The sequence below is a fragment of the Gopherus flavomarginatus genome, chromosome 24 (assembly GCF_025201925.1).
Source record: "Gopherus flavomarginatus isolate rGopFla2 chromosome 24, rGopFla2.mat.asm, whole genome shotgun sequence".
Lineage (NCBI taxonomy): Eukaryota > Metazoa > Chordata > Testudines > Testudinidae > Gopherus > Gopherus flavomarginatus.
In genome coordinates this window covers 15246885-15267443 of record NC_066640.1, presented here as the reverse complement: position 1 = coordinate 15267443, position 20559 = coordinate 15246885, and the positions used below count along the sequence as shown (strand labels likewise).

Here is a 20559-nt window from a genome sequence, read left to right as displayed (position 1 = left end):
GTTCGGCCCTGGGGCTGGAGAGAAGGGGGGGCTCGGCCCTGGGGGCTATAGAGGAGGGGAGGGTTCGGCCCTGGGGGCTATAGAGAAGAGGGGGCGCTCGGCCCTGGGGGCTGGAGAGAAGAGGGGGCGCTCGGCCCTGGGGGCTATAGAGAAGAGGGGGCGCTCGGCCCTGGGGGCTGGAGAGAAGAGGGGGGCGCTCGGCCCTGGGGCTGGAGAGAAGGGGGGGCTCGGCCCTGGGGCTATAGAGAAGAGGGGGGGCTCGGCCCTGGGGCTATAGAGAAGAGGGGGCGCTCGGCCCTGGGGGCTGGAGAGAAGAGGGGGCGCTCGGCCCTGGGGGCTATAGAGAAGAGGGGGCGCTCGGCCCTGGGGCTGGAGAGAAGAGGCGGGGTTCGGCCCTGGGGGCTGGAGAGAAGGAGGGGGGGGTTCGGCCCTGGGGCTATAGAGAAGAGGGGGGGCTCGGCCCTGGGGGCTATAGAAAAGGAGGGGGGGCTCGGCCCTGGGGGCTATAGAGAAGGGGGGGGGCTCGGCTCTGGGGCTATGGGGGGGCTCGGCCCTAGGGCTGGAGAGAACGAGGGGGGCGCTCAGCCGGGGGCCTGGGCACTGGGCAGAACGGGGGGGCAGTTCGGGCCCCGCGTCCGGGACAGGGACGCTCAGGAGCGGCGAGCGCGCGAGCCCACGTGACCTACAGTCCGCCGGCAGCAGGGAGCATAAAGAGCAGCTTCCGGTTTGTAATCCCAGACCTGACGGAAGTGTCCGGCTAGGGCCGTTCTGCCCCGTGGGCGGCCCCGCTCTATGCCCCTGGGCGGCTGCGAGCGGCGGGCGTGGTCACGTGGGGGGCGGGGCGCGGGGGCGGCTCCCAGTCACTCTCCGGGCGGCCGCGGGCAGCGACGGAGCCGAGATGGAGCCTCCCCGGCGGCCGGTGGTGGTGACGGGTAAGCGGGGGGCAGGCGGAGTGCTTCTCCAGCGCGGTTCGCGGTGGGGGGAGCGTGGGGGGCTGAGGTGAGGTGGGGGGGGGATCCTGGAGGCTTGGGGGGGCTGAGGGGATCATGGGGGGCTGAGGTGAGGGGCTTTGAGGGGGAGCCTGTGGGTTGGTGGACCTGGGGGGCTGAGGTGAGGTGGGGTGTGTGGGGGGAGCCTGGGGGGTTAGTGGAGCTGGGGGGGTGAGGTGAGGTGTGTGGGGGGAGCCTGGGGGGTTAGTGGAGCTGGGGGGGTGAGGTGGGGTGTGTGGGGGGAGCCTGGGGGGTTGGTGGAGCTGGGGGGGTGAGGTGAGGTGGGGGTGTGTGGGGGGAGCCTGGGGGGTTGGTGGAGCTGGGGGCTGAGGTGAGATGGGGGAACGTGGGGGGGAGCCTGGGGGGTTGTGGCCCTGGGGGCTGAGGTGAGGTGGGGGGGTTTGGGGGTGTGGGGGGATCCTGGAGGCTTGGGGGGGCTGAGGGGATCATGGGGGGCTGAGGTGAGGGGCTTTGAGGGGGAGCCTGTGGGTTGGTGGAGCTGGGGGGCTGAGGCGAGGTGTGGGGGCTTTGGGAGTGTGGGGGGGAGCCTAGGGCACAGTGGGCCCTCCAGTGGAGGGTAGGAGGTTGGCTGTTCAGTCCAGTCCTGCTGCTTTCTTATCTGGGGGGTGGCCCTTGCTTTTCCAGCCTGGGCTTCCTGCTCAGGGTCTTGCTGCAGGTTTGGGGAGCAGGAAGAATAATCTTGTGAGTTACAAGTAAATTCACCCAAAGCAGCATGGGGAGTCCTGGAAAGCTGGTGGGTGTGAAGAGACATTTACTCCCAGGCATGCAATCCACTGGGGAAATGAAACCAAAAGTGTTACTGAAATAACTGTGCCTAGGAGAGTAAAGTGGAAGTAGGAAGCGAGCGAAGGAATGAAAGACCCTTACATAGCAAGCGAGAGCTTGTCAGAGTCTTTCCCTAAGTTACAAAGGGGAGGGTAGCTTGATTTGTGGGGAAGGCAGCTCTGTGACAAATGGGGAACTCGATGAAACTACTCAGTGCTCCCTGTGCAGCTGAAGTTGAGATTGTTTGCCTTGCGGAGGTGATAAGGGGTTTTGTTGATGCACTGGAGTGATTTGAATTGGAGTCAAGTGTTTCTACAAGGTACCTTTACAGAGATCTAGGAAGGTGGCAGTTCTGGCTTTGTCAGCCCAGCCAGTGTATGCAGCGAAGCGTCAGCATGCACTGCTCATCGATTCCTTGATCAAAGGCCTAAAAAGAAAAGTGTTGGTAAAGTTTCCACGGCTTGCAGCACTTTCTGCTTTGGTCCTACACATCTGTGGAGTCCTGTTTTGACAGTCAGATATTAACTTGCCTTAGACCCATGTTTACCACTGGGGTAATCTGTGTACAGCTGTCATGTTCACTTTTTAAACTCTCTTTTTAAAAGTCTGGGAAATTATATTGCTTCCGCCTCCTTCTGTTGGCGATATGTACTCCGCAGAGGTGTCTGTGTGTGTATACTTTTTATTTTTTTAGAACTGTGTAAAAAGAGAATCCCATAAAGATCTTTGCAGCTGGTGGCAGCTGTTTCAGTGCTAATTAGCCTTGGAGGAGGCCCCTTCAGTGAGGATATCAGAGAAGTCCTGGACATGCTCAGTTGAGTTATCTTCCATAAAGGACATAGAACAAGAGAAGGAATCCCCATACACCTTGTATAGTGGGGTCAGAAGAGCAAAGGGCCAGCGTGGCGCGTGTGGGCAACAAACACAGAATCAAGAGCATTAAGCTACACTGCGAGCACCTCTAGAATTGCCACTGAGCAGGGAATTTGGTTTGTAGCTGGACTTATTACAGAACTCAAGAAATGCAACAGTCTGGATTATGAAATGTTTCTGGTCATCTTTGGATAGTAGTTTCTTTTAGAGTGTCATTGAGTTGACTAATGAAATGATTTGTCAGCACTGTGCTGCTTTTCACTGTTTGCTGGTGTGCTACTGTGTCGGATAACCTTTTATCTTACAGAGGTTAGGCCTGCATGAATAGGACACCTTCATGTCAGTCTTGTGGAAAGCTTAACAAGATTTTAAGAACTGAAATTTCAGTTTGACACTGGTTAGATTATACATGGATGTTTTAGGTTTTTGTTTTTTTTTAAATAGAATTTCTGTTTGAGCTTACAGAGAGCTAATTACTAGTATAGCTGTATACAATATAACCTGAAACCTATTCACAGCAAACTGAATACTATCATAATAATGACAACATTCTTTATACCCCTATGGCATTTCCTTTACCTGAACAAAACTTCTGGTGTGTTTTCACAAGCACTCTAGGATCACAAGTCAATTCTGAAAGTTAATTTAAACTATAGTGGTATAACTTTGCATGCAGCTGAATTGCCTAACTTTTATGGTGGTATAAGAGTGAGGAAATGCTTGCTCAGTAAAAACTATTGTGGGTTACTAGTTAACCATAAGTTATTCATTAGAAAATTTAGGCTCCCTTCAAGTTTTTTGTATAGAACTATCATAACCTTTGGTGCTTATTTGTGCAGGGACCATCAGCAGTATTCTGTTTATCCTCCTGTTAATTAAGATTACCATTATTATTGTTATATTTTAAGACTTGCTTAATAGAGAGGAGATTTTGCTTATATATATTGTAGAGGGCTTTGTTGTGGGCTCTGACAGTTGTGGGATGGGATGATTTCAACTGGGAGTGAAGAACAGAAAGTTCTTTTGTTTTTTTTCCCTCAGACCATGTCAGAAGAGGGAGAGAGTCTTTTTATTTAGACAACCTATTGAATTGGAATCTTCAATATTTTGTCTATTTTAGATGTTATGTAAGTCGCATACTTTTGGATGATGGAAAGGATTTGAGTACTTGGATGTAAACAAGCAAGAATTTGGTATTCAAAGAAATCACTGTAGTGTCCATAAGTAGTTTCCCATGGGCACATTTAAAACAGAAAAGCACAGATCAGTTTGCATCTCTGTGTCCAGTCAAGCCTGCGGTAATGATTTCATCATTAAATCTTTATTTCCATTTCAGGGTTTGGCCCATTTGGAGAACATGCTGTTAACGCCAGCTGGATTGCAGTTCAGGTAACAACACAAATGAAAACACATGTGGCATGTTCAAATAAAGTGCTGTGCTAATATGTCCCCTTTTTAAAAAAAAATTAGAATGTGAGTCTATTATAGAGCCTTGCAGAAATTGTTCCTGAAATATATCAGTTGAGGCCCACCCACCCCAATGATCACTTATCAAAAAATGTGTTCTAGACAAGTCAGATTTTGCAAGGCTGAGTTAATATAGTTAAGCAAAACAAAGAATACCCAGGATAACTCTATGAACATTGTAGGAGTTTTCCTGTTATCTTCCCCCACACAAGGGAAAGAGGTAGATTTGATAATTCCTCAAAAATAACCTGAAATCTTCCTTGGTCGTTGCAGTGTGCAGTGGAGTGAGCGCAGGTTTTGGTTTAAGAAATGCATGAGTTCTGATCCCAGTTCTGCCATGAATAATGGCCTTGGGCAAATCACCTAACCTCTCTGTGTTTTTTCCCATTGTGAATGAGGATAACATGTAACTTCCCTGTGGAGACAGGTACAGAACGAGAATGGTTTTTAAAGCTCTGCTATTTATTGATGAGGCACAAACTGCTCTCAGATCAAGTCATTACGTAGGACTCTTATGCCATTCATGGTCTGCATATCTTCATAAGCATGTGTTCTTGCACTCATCTCACTGTGTACTCTTACAACGCTGATGTATTCACACTAGATGTCAGCAAGAAATCAAACTCTCGCTAATGGTGTATTAAGGTATTCTGCATTTTTTGCAGTATCCCGTAACAGGGTTAATTTGTGACAGTACTACTGCGTTATCCAAATTCTTTGTTATTGGAGACAGTCGACAAGTCAAGTGGAAATTAGGGATACATCTCAGGGATACATTTGCCCAAGGAATTAGACCTGTTTTTCTCACCAAGTCCCCATTCGCCTCAGTGTTCTGGGACTAATGTATTCTTCAGAATGCTTTTAAATTAAATCACAAACTAAAATAAATTATAGCCAACTAATGGAGGGCTGGCCAGATGTCATATGCTCTTCACTGTTATAAGGAGATCAGACCTTTGGTTCCTTGACTATTGGGGCTGGATGTACTTCTGAGAGAGGGTTCACTCAACTTCAGATTGTAGAAAAGGTAGGCTGTGTATAGGAAAACTGCAGTTACTATAATTTGATGTTAGATAGAGGGCTGACTGGTCCTTGTCCATTTATCGTTGGCGTAAAGAATTATCCCTAATAAAGGTAGCTTGTTATGGGGGGCAGAAGCTGAATAATGGGGATCTGAGATGAGAGAGAACAGAATTCTATGGCTTGTAGTAAAAGTAAACTACATAATCTGGGTTAAAGGAAGAAACTAGCTAACATCCCTCCACTCCCTCAGTTTAAGGCACTGGTGATTTTGATGAGTTCCATTGTTGATAGACAGAGTAATCATGTACATTTTTATTAGAGAATCTTTTAATGTAGATTAAACTTGTTCTGAATACTTAAAATTATCCTTTGAGTTTAACACACACGTTGCTGAGTTATAGCTGTACATGTGCCGGCTATACTGTAAGCCTGTTTTTTGACAGGATTTTTTAATTACTTGTGGTAGATTGTCGCTAAAAATCCTAAAAACTTAAATTTTCAACCAATGTGTAGGGAATTTGCATTTCCCAACTCTATTCCAGTCCTGAGAGGTCCAGACAAAAAAGGAACAGCATGTCTTTGAACACATGCAAGTTAGGCATTGTGCGAGTTTCAGACAGGGGACTTCATGGAGCTGAGTGGACACAAAGACGTGTCTGAGTTTCTGAATCCCAGACAGTGTGATCTGCATTTTAATAGAAGAAAAATCAATTAAACAATCTTTGTAAATCCTCCCTAGCTTTAGGGCTAAGCTAGTTCTCGTTTATTACATCTTCTATTATCCTGCATCCTGAGGATAAAATTCTGTGTTTTTTCTTCTTTCCGATCCTTTGTGTGTGTGTGTGTGTGTGTGTGTTGAAGACAAATAATTTTTTTTCCTCAGAATGCAGTGACTTTCTAATATGTTCACTTGGTCTTGAAAGCTAAACTATTGCTTACGTTTGGTAAAATATGGATATCTTGAAACTAGTCACTGCAGCATTTTAATAGTGCTAAGACTTTTAATTGTTTTGTGCTTTTGTATGCACAGGGAAAGACTGATCCTATAAATAAGATTATAGGACAGAAATTAGACATTAGACCATATGCCTTTTAAGAGTAGTAACTTAGGCTCTGATATATTTTTTTTGTTTGTTTTCAAAATGCATATTTTTGTTTAATGTCTTGAGACTTCATTTTAAAACCTGCTTTCTGTGTAATACAGGACTGATCATGTATATAGAACACTCTGTATGTACTGAATTGTTTGAATGAATATTTAATTTTTGGATTTTTTTAGTTTCTCATTTTGCGTGAGAGGTGAAGGCAAGGTTTCATTCAAGGGAGCTTTAAAAAAACTGTCATTGACATCACTTTCCTGTTTACTTAAACATACTGGCTTTCTCCCTGGTATAAAATAGTCTGGTTTCTGTACAGAGATGTGCAGATCAGCTTAGACACAGGTGTGCCCTATGGACTGTGAAGCTAATTGGCTCCTGCATCCATCCCATTGAAGTGTTTCTGGCTGAGCTGGAGGATGAGAAGAAGGGTCAGAGTGCGTTTTGACATTACGAGGGACAATTGCTGTCAGCGTGTCTAGACAGACCTGATAAGGATATTAAAGGCTCACAAAGAGCCCCATTGTTGAGGGGTCAGGGAATGGGTCAAACATGTTTTTTTCTATATTTGTCAGGTATACAAGGCTGTAGATAATAAGTTGTCTGGAGGCCAAAGGACATTTTTATTATTGAATAGAAGTGTGTGCGCGGTATTTGGTAAAATGTTAGTTGTGAATTTGTAAAACTACATTTAATAGAAATGCGGCTAGAGAGCAGAGAAGTTGGCCTTTAAATGCTTCCAGCTGCAAGTTACTGCCTGGAGCATTCAGTCTAACATGTAGGGTTGAGTGAGAGGTGCAGTATGGCACATCTCATAATTGTTGAGACTCAGCATCTAGTATCTTTCCATACTCTTAGACAGAATTCCTAGGTGTGTGTTAGAAGACACTTATTTCAGTATTACTTTAATATTATGTAGTTACTTGGTGCATCAATGAAATAAGTGAAATACCTAGATTTTGAAAGTAGATTATTGTAAAGAAGATGTGATGAAACATTATTTAACATCCGTCTGTAGTAACGAATGTCTGCATGCTTCAGACGCTAATCAATACAGCAAACCTTTAATATCAGACTTGCCCTCAAAGCTGCAGCAAATGATTTATCGCTGTTCTTGCTCAGACTTTCATGGACCAGCAGGTCTGACTCTTACCTTTTCTGGCTCTGTTAGTAATCTTGTTTGGCAGCCGGGGGGAGGCACGATGTCCGTCTGTCCATCCTTACAAGCGTAAATGTCCTCCATGTGCCTAGAACGCCAATAAAGGAAGCAACAGCACTGATAACTAGGGAGAAACTAGGATGACATTAAATGTTGACAGTCAGGTTACAATACAGGGGAAATACTACTGTATTATAAAGCTGTCTCTCTATAAACTTCACAGTTAATGTTTACACTGGCTTCCTATAACTGGCCAGATGTTTCAAATGCTTCTCCACCCAGGTTTTCCCAAAGAAACTGATCTTCCTGAAATTTTACATGCTTCATCTCATACCTCGTTAGAATTTTTCTGGCATGTTTGGTAATGATCAGAAAAGGTGTTGTGAAGTTAAGGAGCTTTGAAAACTTTCCTAAGGTTTTATGGCTCACATCTCTAAAATGGCTTGGCCTAAAAAGTCCAAGCAGAGTTGGAGCGTCATAAGAGCTGTCAGAGTAGCACTTCCCTGCTGGGGGCCCTATATGCTAAAGTGCTCACTCAAAAACCCTTATTAAAGAGTTTGGCTAAGACCCAAACAATATTGCTGTCTTCATTTAAAAGAATCCAGACATTTTAATGTTGGGTTTTCTAAGTGTAGAAATAAACAATTAAGGTATCCAGCCTGCTCCTTGCTGACATAATCCTTCATTCACTTTACCTGGCCCAGTTGACACAGTTTTCTCAAGCATAGCTAAGCTATGGAACAATTTCCACCATAAAGAACTAGATAAAAATAATCCTACAACTATGAGAGCTGGAAAACCAGCAAGACCTTATGCTGGATTTGGAGAGAATTTTCAGTACAAGCTGTATTTAAACAATACTATTCTCTCTTCTTTCATTGAAACGTTCATCCTCCCCCCTTCCCTAATTAACCTCAAAGAAGCCTCTGGCCAGGGGTCCAGCTGATACTTGCAGAGTTTTCCCCCAGAGGTTTAAAAGAAACTAGCCAGAGCATGCTTTTATTTTCTATCCTTATGAATCCCCTTGGAAAACATCTCTTAACTTTGACTTGATAGTGTCTTAAACTGCAATAATGAAGGCTGCACATTATGCTACCAAATAAATGCAACTTCTGGGGTGTACGGTGAAACCCTGCACTACCTGCATACTCCACCCTTTACTGAAATATTGAGTGAACTGGAAACAATACAGATTTCAGATGTGAGGATTTCTTCCGCACCCCCTCATCTCTTTTTGATTCACATAATGAATAGTGTAAGTGTTAATGTTCAGTGCCCACTCTTCATGGCACCCAGCTCAGAAAAGCAAATCTGCTAGGGCATAATCAGTTAATACACAGGAACTGCTGGAGTTCACACAGATAGAGCAGCTTCAGAATAATGTACTGAATCCATGCTGGTGCTGTGACTTCTGCCTTCCTGGCCCTTGCTTTGGATGCCACTGAACACTCTGGAAATGGGACTAGAGCTTCAGAAGGAACTTCAGAGTTGCCAAGATCAAGAGAACACAACTTATTGATCTGCCTTAATAAAACCAAACGCAACTCCAATGGAAAAGTTTAGTAAACACCTGCTCTTTGAGAGAACAGTCCCTCGAGAAGACAGGTTCAGTATCCCATGCTCCATTGAGGTATTGGAGAAAACACCAAGGCAAACTGGGGCCCCTTTACCCACACTGGTCACATTTCCGTTTGAAAGAAGAAACAAGTGGAGAGATGACCTCCCGGCCTAGTGTCGAAGAAAAACTCATTTGTCCCCCCTAAACCAGAGAAGGTGCTCAAGGCCTGTTCAGCCAGGTAACACTAAGACCCTGTAATGCTGCTGGGGTCAGCAAGGCCAGTGGTGACCTGCAGAGTAAGTGCAAATCACAAGGTAATGAGAAGCTTGGGGGCAACTTGAACTTGCACACTCAGCTTCTCCAAGGTTTTCAACTCACCGTTAGAAAAAAGTAACTTGCTAGGCTCTTGGGTACCTGACAAGCCTACTCTGAGGAACACTAAATCATCCGTTTCCATCCCTTCCCCAGATTTCTAATGTCCTAGATGTTTTGCATAGAGCCACTTCTGTGTATCACTTTGGAAATAACTAAGACCAGACTAGAGCCCCAATTCTCTGCTCATTGTATTGAGATGGCTTTAGTATCAACAGAGTTCCCAATGTATGTCTTCAGTCAGCACGGATCTCTCACTTAACCAATTGTATATCCAGGAAGGAGCAAGCAATGACATGCAAGAGGTGCAGTAGATCCCTACAGCCCTTTGGAGTATTGTTTGATACAAAGCCACTAGTCTTATGTGATAAAACTGTATTCTTTGTATTACCATAGCCCCCTGGAGCCCTAGTCATGGACCAGGATACTGTGGTGCTAGCGCTGTGTACACACAGGACCCACAGGCGTTTACAATCCAACTCTAAGACAAGAGATGACAGATGGATACAGACACGCTGGGAGTACAAATAAAGAATGAGTGTGAGTGTTGCTTGTGAGCAGTTGTTGCACTCCACCCTGTAGCTGTCCTGCCTGTCTGGGTTTCCAGCTTTCATAATACCCCAAGATAAATGGTCAAGGCTGTATTTCTAAGCCTCAATATTTAAAATAACCAAAGTCAGTCCCTTTCTTCCTTTAGTAGTTCACTAAGCATGTGGAGGGTGTTGTTACCCTGTGCACTTGCATACAAGTTTTAATACTGACATCTTAATAATACATAAATTCAATGAAGTGTGCAACTTTGAAGAATCAGTTATTACTAGGATGTTGCAAAAAGTAGCCATCAATTATAGTGCAGTATTTCTCTCTCACAAACGGCTAAAGCCTCCATGTGCTAAGCTGCTCTTGGAGGGCCTCATTGGGTTGCTCCCACTGGTTTAGTGTCTTTGTGCTTCAAACCAAGTAGTGTCCTACTCAAAAATTCTCCCTGCCTCTGGGCATTTGGGAAGGTTAGTGTGTCTCTGGTGTCTGAATTTAGTCAGTCTGCTGTCTGGCTTCTGTTTGTCTGATTAAGATTGTTGTAGGACAGAAACTTTTGACTGCAGCAGAACATCTAGTCCTGCATTTGAATAAATAAATTAAATTCAACTGAATTTAATGTTTTATTTTAGAATATTTATTTCACCTTGCAGATGAGTAAGGGTCTCAAATATTACCAAAAAAAAAGTAAGCAGTCACTTAATTTTGCTGCACAGCGCATATAAATCAGGGGTTCTCAAACTGGGGATTGGGACCCCCAGAGAGTTGCAAGGTTATTACATGGGGGGTCATGAGCTCTCAGCCTCCACCCCAAGCCCTGCTTTGCCTTCAGCATTTATAATGGTGTTAAATACAGAAGTGTTTTTAATGTGTAATAGGGGTCGCACTCAGAGGCTTTCTGTGTAAAAGGGGTCACCAGTACAAAAGTCTGAGAACCCCTGGTATAAATTCTGTAAAATTTTATGACTGCATACATGTTTGTATTCTGCGCTATTCATCTTGGCTAAAATTATAATCCAAATACTCTAAATTCAGAAGATGGGACACTAGCCAGCTGTCCAATTCAGCAACAATGCTGATTCTATATGGGTTTGTGGATATATAATTTATTGATTTTACAGTAAACCTACAAAACTATGGAAAACGCCTTTCTGCATGCTCCTAAAACTAATCCCATAGCCAGCAGATGAAACGCCTTTTTTTTGTCTTTTTTTGAATTACACACTTTGTATGTGGAAAAACCAATTCATTTTCGTAGCACCCAGATAAGAACAAAGCAACCACTTTTATTTCCTGAACTCCAGTACCCCTCCCAGACAACCCAAAATGCACAAGTTTGATATGTTGAGAAGTGAACACTGCAACGGTAGTCAGTGAAGTCACATTCTACCTTTGCATTTCAGAAACAGTTAAATAACCCCCATGGGTTAGAATGCTTTTGAACATGTTAACTTATGAGTAAAGGGATATTCACTGTAGCTTCTGGGGAACTCCAAGCTCCACCATCCGCTCAGATTCCTGTTTAAAATATGTATACGTCCCACACCACAAACAATGTGTAGCTGTCTGAAGCAAACCTGTGTAAAACTCAGAGCAGCAAGTCAAAAGCTGTGCAAATAGTGAGGCTTATTCTTTTTATAACTATGTCAAAAGGGGTACATTTACAGTGCACTACATGATAAAACAAATGGGCATAATACTCGCTTATCCGAACCCTTTATTTAATCTATCAAACCAAAATCTATTGAAACAGCAGGGCCCCCTGAAACAATACCTGTTAAAGCAATAGGGTTATTAAAGTGTTAGTGCAATCAGGATATTGGTTTCTATGGGTTCTCTATTGTCCCAAACAATGTTGGGACAAACATGACAACATCTCTTCAGGCCACTCAGTATCCAGATGATGATCAGAGGAGGAGGATGGCTTTGTCTTTAAAACTCTGCTAGTTGTCCTGTGAATTGGATTCGACTTAGCATGCTAAGTGAATTGCCCAAGGTTACATATCGCTGCATGAGTTTCTCAGTCTCTAAAATGGGACCTTACTTCCCTTCCACATGTCACAGGTGGGTTTGTGAGACTGAATTAACAGTTGGTAAAGTGCTGGGACCCTTGAGTGAAAGATGCTGTAGAAATACAAGCAAAACATTACTTAAAGTGGTCCCCATGGCCCGGGTCTGGATACATATCGAGGAGTCAGATATACCAAGAGGATGGGCATACACCTTGTCTGTTTGTCTTGGAGCACCACTAATTGTTGTCATACCCGCTGGTTGAATTGAGGGGGGGGACTGTATGTAGCCCTTCATGCTCGTGGGAGGGGGATGGTGGAAATGTAATGCACACCAACACTTGTTGTATGTGTACCGATTGGTTAGACGCCTGTGGGATGTGTGTTTTTACAGCTCTCGCTTAGTGGGCTGGGGGAAAGATACATACCTGAAATCCTAAAGTAAATGATAATTGTTTCCTTCAAGTGTTGAATGTCAGCATGTGGCTCCATGTGTCTTATGCTCCAAGATTTTATTTTTAAATGCTCCTAAAGGGTATATTCTCTGTTGTTGCATATGGATTTACGCCATCTAATCCTACTACACAAAGTGACCACTTTCCCACTTGTATTATATAATATTTAATTTAATCATCTGGGAAACTAGTTCCTGTTGCATTTAGCCACAGTGGTCTAAGTTTTCTGTTTTGTCTTGCTCTGATGGCTCGGGACACTGCTTCCCAGTGCAGCAGGCTATATTTCCTAGCTAGCTATCTTCTCTTTAACGGAACAGTCTCTGCTTTAACACAGCATCATTTTAGCTAGTGTTAAGGATGCCACAGAACTGCCACTTTCACTTTTGTGTAGGAAAAAATGTGATGCTATGTTTGTTCAGCTGAAATACATTTAGTGTCCAAATATTTAAAATAGAGGGGACTCTTTTAGTCATTATTTTTAAGAGGAAGTGACTTATTGCAGTATTTGAATCAGAAATTAAAAGTCGCTGTTGCAAAATTAAGTATGGATATGCTGGATGATACAGTATAGGTAAAGCCATAAAATGAAACTTTTTTCCATTTTAGAGTTTGACTGTATATTTGATCCTGCTAAAGTGAAAGTAAAAACCCACAAATATATTGAATGATCTGTGCTGATGCTGCTTCAATTTTCCATATGAGGAGTTTTGTAATTCGCTATAAAGATTAATAAAAAGGCAATCTGTCTGCTGCTACTTTTAGCTAGAGATGAGAGTTGCTGACCTTTTTACATGCAGGCAAGCATGAAAACTTGCATATTATTTCTTAGACTTATTCTGTGAATAGAATTTATCTGTGGTGCTTTCCATGTATAACACAAACCACTTGAAAGAAGCAAGATGTCATTACATATTCTTGGAAAATAATATAGCTAAGAAAAATGGCACAGACATAGTTATTTTTTGATGTGAGGCACTCTGCAACCTTTCCAGGTTTAAGGAATTTAACTTTCTGAATAGGTCAGAATCTGTATGATGGAAGGTCCTATCTATAGATTTTTAATTTTGTTTATGGAAAGATAATCTTTTTCTCACTGTCCCTTGAGCCCAGTTATGATTGCTTTCTCCCTGCCCTGCTTTCTCCCTGCCCAGCTAACTGCTATGGAGAGAGCCTCTCCTCAGGGCAGGTGCAAGGCTTGCTCGGGAACGCTGTGTCACTTCTACAAATGGCCAGCAGAGGAGGAATAGAAATGTCATTTCTTTTGTCTCACTATAACTTGGGAGGAGAACCACCATGAGGTTTCCAGTCCCCATCTGTCCAGAGGCAAGGAAGCCAGTCTGAGTTCTCTCCTACAGGATAGCATAAAGCATGCTCGAAGGCTGGCCCAGCAATAGACTTTCCAGCATAAGTGTCGGATATCTTGATATTTACTTTTTTTCCTGTTCTTAGGAGCTGGTGAAGCTCGGCTTGGGAGATGGTGTGGATCTGTATGTATATGAAATCCCAGTTGAATACCAAACAGTACAAAGACTAATTCCCGCATTGTGGAAAAAACACAGTCCAGAAGTGAGTAAAATGCAAAGCAAGATGGAACAGATGATGATAAACTGACGGATCCTTACAACCATGGGCTGATGTTCCTAATGCAAAGTCAAATTTCTGATATATGATTAAAATGTTGATGATTTGACAGATCTTTCCTTTTGACAGAAACTTGTGAATTTGGACAATTATACAACTTAAAATAACTAGAGTCCTGGTTAGTAGTGTCAGTCCCCAAATCCCTGCACCACTGATGTCTACATGGCCGCCTCGAGGGTGGCCCGCTTTGGTCTCAAGCCTCAAGCTGTCACTGTTCTCAGGGCGGAATCCTGCAGTCTGCTTCTGGGCTGCAGATCCTTGCAATTCATTAATCACCTCCACAGATCTGACTTCAGCTCATCACTTGCAGTTCCATTCTCTCAAGGGCAATGACAAAGCTAATCAGTGATTAGCCAGCTTTCATAAAGCCAAGTGCTGTTTGTTCAGAACGAAATCATTTTGGAGAAAACGCATCTGAAAAACAAACTAGTTATATGCATGCCTGCCCTACCAGGTGATCACCCATCTTTCACATGGAAGGCCTAGTAGATTCTAAAATACTGCCGGTCCTCCCGCAGGACCTGATTCTGTTGGACATACCTTCATGCCCGTCAGTTCACAAGTAGTGTCTGTGGCCCTCTGCCCAGGCCAGAGCTGATGTCCTGCACAGCTCCAAGTCCTGTCTCTGTTAGGCCCTTGAACCAACTCAAAGCAGTCGGAGTGCTATTTCCCAGGAGATGAAATGCCACAAGTGTTACCATCTGCTGTGTTTCAGCATTGGGAATTTTCATTAATTACACCCCAGTACTTTGGTTGCTTTAGGAAACTTCCTATAACTTACCCGTTTAGCCAGGAATGCCATCGCTGGGCAGCCCATAAAGATACCTAGAACATTTATAAAGTCAGTACAGAGGCCTTTGGATAGTCCATAGTTTCCAAAGCATCGCTTTTGTTTGAAGAATTCTACGCCTCAAAATAGAGAGCCCTGCTCATCAGATGTGCTTGCTGGGCAGGCATTGAAAAGGGCTGGCTAGGGCTAGGCACCTCAGGACTAATCTGTGCCATCTTGGCTCTTCCAGGAGCAAGCTTCTCCTGAGCATATTCGGCCATTCATGCCAACCTTCCTCTTGCCTGGCATGAAATAAAACTCTCACTAGGAGCTAGACAGACACAAGTGGAATTGTTTCACATTGGACCCAAGCCTTCATTGGCTTATGAACTACAGTAGAATCTCAGAGTTGCAAACACCTCGTGAACAGAGGTTGTCATAACTCCGAACACAACATTATGGTTCTTTCAAAAGTTTACATCTGAACATTGACTTAAGACCACTTTTTCTTCTGCACAGTAAAGTTTCAAATGCTGCTTTGAACCATTTTAATTTTAAATGAAGCAAGTACAGAAACAGTTTCCTATCTTTGTCAAATCTTTTTTAAAATGTTCTGGGTTTTTTTGTTTACATTTAGCACAATACTGTATTTGGGGGGCCTGATTACATACTTCCAGTTTCAATCGAAGTGTATGGTTGACTGGTCAGTTCGCAACTCTGGTATTTGCAACTCTGAGATTCTACTGGAACTCTCTAGGTTTTAATGTGGCCCCATCAGCATAGCATTAGAATGCCCCTGGGGTTACTGTCTTCCCTCTCGCCTCTTCCCTCCCACCACCCTCACTTTAACTAGCTCTAATTTTTGTGTCTTTCTTTGCAGCTGGTGGTTCATGTGGGTGTATCAGGTATGGCTACAACCGTAACCTTGGAAAAATGTGGGCATAACGTAGGATACAAAGGCTTGGACAACTGCCGTTTCTGTCCAGGCTCTCAGTGTTGTGTAGAAGGTGGCCCAGAATGCATCGATTCGATTATTGACATGGATGCAGTTTGCAGGAGAGTCTCAACGCTGGGACTTGATGTCACAGTTACTATATCCAAGGATGCTGGCAGGTATGGGATCATAGTGATCAGTGGTGTATGTTCCATTTGTGCTAAACTAATGGGGATGACAGAGTTCCTGGGCCTCTCACTTATATTGAGGTCAGCGCTTCCATCCCTTCACACAGGGAGTTGGGGCGGGGAAAGAACTCCTAATTTCTTTTTAAATGAATTTAATTTTATCTGGGACCATAAAGAGAAAATGTCATACTCCTAGGCCTGTGGTTATTGCATGGTGTCACTAGAAGATACAGCTAAGATTGTAACTGTATTTCCATTTCTGAATGTGTCTGCATTTTAAGTTTTAACCTTAACTGCGAATTTCCTGGTATATAATTGAAACATCACTGGGATGTAATTGGGGGTAAAATACTGATGTGTGCTCTCAACCATAACTCCATTTTAACAGTTTTTGTCTGAAGCATCGGAACTGGACTCGTTTTCCATTCTTATGTTAAACATTCTTGTTAGTTTCTTTTTCATTATCTGGAGATCTTGCAACAGTTGTTGCTACCACTAGGTTTATGCCAGAAAATTATCCACCGTTCACAGACCACACAAAGCCCCTGGGCTGGAACTGAGACACATTAAAATGTTGTAGTAGCCAGACAAGTTGCATGCAGCCACAGGCTCTTATCACCACTGTTTTTATGTCTGTGGGATGTATTGGGGCAATTACCTTGTGTTTCCTGGAAGTCCACTTAGATAATGATCACAGTGTTCTTATTGTGGTTGTAGAGTTTCTGAAACTGGGTTAAACAAAAAAATGCAATCTGGCTGCAGCAGAAACAGCTATCGTGGTTTAGCTTTACTGTTAAACATTGTCATGACTTTCTTTTCCCCCCAGAATAGCAAAAATAACGCTTTCATTTTAACAAAATATATTCAGAGAACTTCTGAAATACTTGTTTGAAATGACTTTCTGAAATATCTGCAGCTGTATCTTTATCTGCATTTTGATATTTTCCACTTCAGCTTTCCTTACGGAAGGCAAAGTTGTAAATTCTTCAATGTTTGCATGCTTTCTCTCCCCATCTCTTCTCTTCTCTCCCCTCCAACCTTTAAAAGTGTTCCAAAGGTAGGGATGGTCTGGACTCCGGAGTGTAGGGCCCTAGCCTGGAATTTGTGAGATCTGTGTTCAGTACCCTCTTCTGCCACAGGCTTCCCACGTGACCTTAGACAAGTCTGTACCACGGTTCCCCATCTGAACGATGGGGATAACAGCCCTGCCGCCCAGGGGTGTCAACAAGATCCATACACTAGACTGAAGCGCTTGCGGGCACTTTCGTCTTCCTTAATTAGAAATCTGCTAATTTTTCTCATGTCTATCAGTTGTCTCAGAGTTCTACTTTAGACCACAGAAATGCTTAGGAGCAGAAGAATGCTTTAACCCTTTCTATGAAATTATTACTTGGATCTAAAGTGTAATACTGAAGGTTAGCAATCAGCTATGCCTCTTGGGCCTGCCTGATTTCCATGTGTGTCTGTCTCAGTTGATACCATTGTAACCCACTCTGCACAACTGTAAGTAACTGTGCATGGTGTAGGACAGCGGAGAGTTGGGTCTTGTGACCTCCTGCTATCCTAATAAAGCCCATCTCCTTAATATTCTTTAGGTAAAGCAGCTACAAAAGTGATGTTTTTCCTGTCTGGGGAGAAGTTGGTTGTTGCTTTAGAACAGCTGGCATGGGAATGATCTGAGAAGCTCTGAAACCTGTTTGGCTGCTGCAGAGACAATAACTGAGACCAATACAGGATTAATTTAACTGTTCTTTTCTCTTCTGTAACAGCTTTCCAGTTCTAATTAGCAGAAGCCATTGGTGCTGGGCTTCCCACATTGTTTTATTCGTATCAGTTTGCTCGTAGTACTTGTTGCTTATCACTAAATAAACTTTTTTTAATTACAGATATCTCTGTGATTTCACTTACTATACTTCCTTATACCAGAGCCATGGCAGGTCTGCGTTTGTTCATGTGCCTCCACTGGGAAAACCATATACTGCAGAGCAGCTGGGCCGGGCACTACAGGCTATCATAGAAGAAATGCTTGATGTTTTGGAGCATTCTGAAGGCAAAATTAATTGTCGCCATGAACACTGAAGCTGAGCAAAACTCCTACCACTGTTGCACTTCCAAAATACTCCCCACTACTAAGTAACGGGGGAAGCAGCCTGTCTGAAATGCACAGAAAAAGAATCAGACTTCAGAATGAAAGTTAATTCCACTTTCAGCAATTCTGTGACATTCTTCCCTTCCTGTGTGAATTTCATCTGAAACAAGAGAGGATTTCAAGTCTTTCTTTTAAACCACCTGCAACTACTTATTTCCTGAAGTGGCTGAAAAATGTGTGCTGTGTTTTCTACAGAGGAGATCTGTAAATCAAGTGACAGCTACTGAGCAGTCTAATACAGTGCAGGTGGAAAGGTTTACACCTGGAATCAGAGTTTGTGTGCAGGGAATCGATAATACCATCTTCTGATTAAAGTCCTTAGCTTAAAAGATTTGCGAATTTAAAAAAAAAAGGTTTTAATGTAAAATTATAGCTATAAGCAGTTGGCATAGAAGACTGAGCTTGTTTGGGATGAGGAGTCATTTCTAATTGTTTTAGAGGGGCACTGAATCTTTTTTGCCAGTCCTAAAATACCAGTGCATTAGTGTGAACTTCTGTTAAGACTTTAATAGTGCTGCAAACAGAAGGGGTACATGGTTTGGATTTCTCATGTTGGGGAGTACTTGAGGTACAAAGAGGAGATGGCTTTTTATATGTGGGAGACACCCAACCTGCACCAAATATTTCTGAAAAATGATTTTTATTGTGCTCTTAATACCACCTTCCTTGCTCAGAGTAACCATGTACCTCCTTTACGAAACACATTGTTTCATATGTGTATAAAATAAAACTTACAGCGGTTCGAAAAGCTTTGCTAGTGACCACTGTTTCCACAGGGGTCTCTTTTTCCCAGAACCTCAATGCTAGAGCTTACCCTGCCCCCGTACCTTAAAAACAACTCGGCACTCTTTTTTATTGTAAATGTTTTGTTCTGTTTAGGGATTGGAGGAAGAGTAACATCTAAGGACTTGTCCACACAGTGCAGCCAAGCGCTCTAGCGGCTTGTGCTCCAGCTGTGCCTTGAAGACCCAGCTGGTGCACACTAACGGGTTCCTAGTGTGCGTTGACGGAATCCTGCTTCAGCACTGAACTCATGCATGGCATGTTACCGTGCTTTACAAGTCACACCCTCTAGAGCGCTTTAGCGTGCCATGTAGACAAGCCCTCAATTAAATATTCAGTTACACTATCTCGGTTTATTATAGACCTAAATATGCCAAAATGTGAATGAAAGGCAACCTGGCCCCACAGCTGGCAGGCACTCAACCTGACCCAATGCCACCCTCGCTGCAGACCCAGAGTTGCAATGATCTTGTTTACTCTGTGCTGAGCTCTGTATTTGTGCTTCTCCTAGGGCAGTCCTGGGGCACCCAGAGGGAATGACAAGAAGGTACCACGGCTTCCATTATTATCTGTGGGGCACCACTGGGTTGAAAATCAGGACCCAGCGTTCTCTGCTGGGGTCACTCACTCCAGTGGTAGCAAACATGCACTTTTCTGACTGGTCCATTGTAGTCTCAAAACCAGTTTTAGGGGGCATGACGCATCAGGGGCAAGAACATGCCCCCATTCTAGCTGCAGCCTCCTCTTAGGCAGCAAAACTTTTCGCACGAGCGGTGTTGTGGGCCTGGTCCCATTCTAGAAGTTTTTAAGAAAGCGCTTCTCACCATGTATAAACTGAGACTTGTATTTTAAAATTTCACTCAAAGGGGGCATTTCTGGGTGGCCTCCACGTGCCCTCTCTTTTGGTGAGATGATCTCATTCGTAACATTGAGGCTAGGTCTGCTTGCTCTGCAGACTTTCCAAATGCAGCACTTGGAAAGATGGGTCTAGTGTTCTAGCCAAGATTCAAAAAGGTCTTTGAACTAGTAGCATGTGACCTTGACTCTAAATTGTGTTGTAAGTGAAAGGTACATAATGCCACAACAAAAGTAACAGTTAAATTGGTACTAGCTAGCATGTCTTTTTAGGGAGCCATTTAAATAAGAACTTATATGACTAGTTCTAATACTTTTACTAAAATAGATATTAAACTACGTTTTGAAACCTGTTAGAAATATCTATAACTGTTTTAAGTTCTCTAATTATGAGTGATTCTAATATAGTATCCCTCAATGACAGCTGCCACTTTACTGCTACTTCCCACCAGGAAGTCCAGTTACAAAGAAAATACCACTTAACATTTGAATGCGTGAGAGAGGTTGGAGACTTCTGCAGTTTTGTTAAGGCAACTCTTTTGCTTGGGAAGCTAGTGCACAGAGATGTTCAGATATACTTTTGGGTTACTTAAGATTGGTTTTCTGTGGAAATATCGCCATGTTTTCTTCACAGCTTTTCTGATTGATAGAACTTGCTTTAAAAGTCAGTGTACAGTCTCTCCTGTGCATTCAGTGCAGAGTAGCACTTTTGTCAGGCTTTCAGCAGGCAGGTCAGATCACAATTTCCTGTTTAGTAATTTATTATATTTAATATTTTGTTTAAATATTGGTGATTTTACTCATTTTTGCGAATAGTGGAGGTAATGATCTTGTAGCTTTCCCTTTAATTGGTAAGCAGTTCTGATCATCAGAATGCATCTTAACTGCTGAACCTCTTCAAAAAAAGAGAAATAT

At 43.2% G+C, this 20559-nt stretch overlaps 1 protein-coding gene across 1 annotated transcript; it reads left to right on the top strand.

Moving 5' to 3' along the window:
* The first annotated feature begins 865 nt into the window (after positions 1–865).
* On the top strand, positions 866–18411 carry PGPEP1 (pyroglutamyl-peptidase I). Its single transcript, XM_050934313.1, has 5 exons — positions 866–932; positions 3985–4037; positions 13775–13891; positions 15616–15848; positions 17744–18411. Exons 1-5 carry the CDS (start codon positions 899–901, stop codon positions 17934–17936), a joined length of 630 nt encoding a protein of 209 aa, XP_050790270.1. The 5' UTR covers positions 866–898; the 3' UTR covers positions 17937–18411.
* The last annotated feature ends 2148 nt before the right edge of the window (positions 18412–20559 follow it).

Coding starts and splice junctions, on each gene's coding strand:
- PGPEP1 (XM_050934313.1), top strand. CDS start 899: ATGGAGCCTCCCCGGCGGCCGGTGGTGGTGACGG. Junction 13,892..15,615: donor GGAAAAAACACAGTCCAGAA/GTGAGTAAAATG, acceptor CTTTCTTTGCAG/CTGGTGGTTCATGTGGGTGT. Junction 15,849..17,743: donor ATATCCAAGGATGCTGGCAG/GTATGGGATCAT, acceptor TTTTAATTACAG/ATATCTCTGTGATTTCACTT.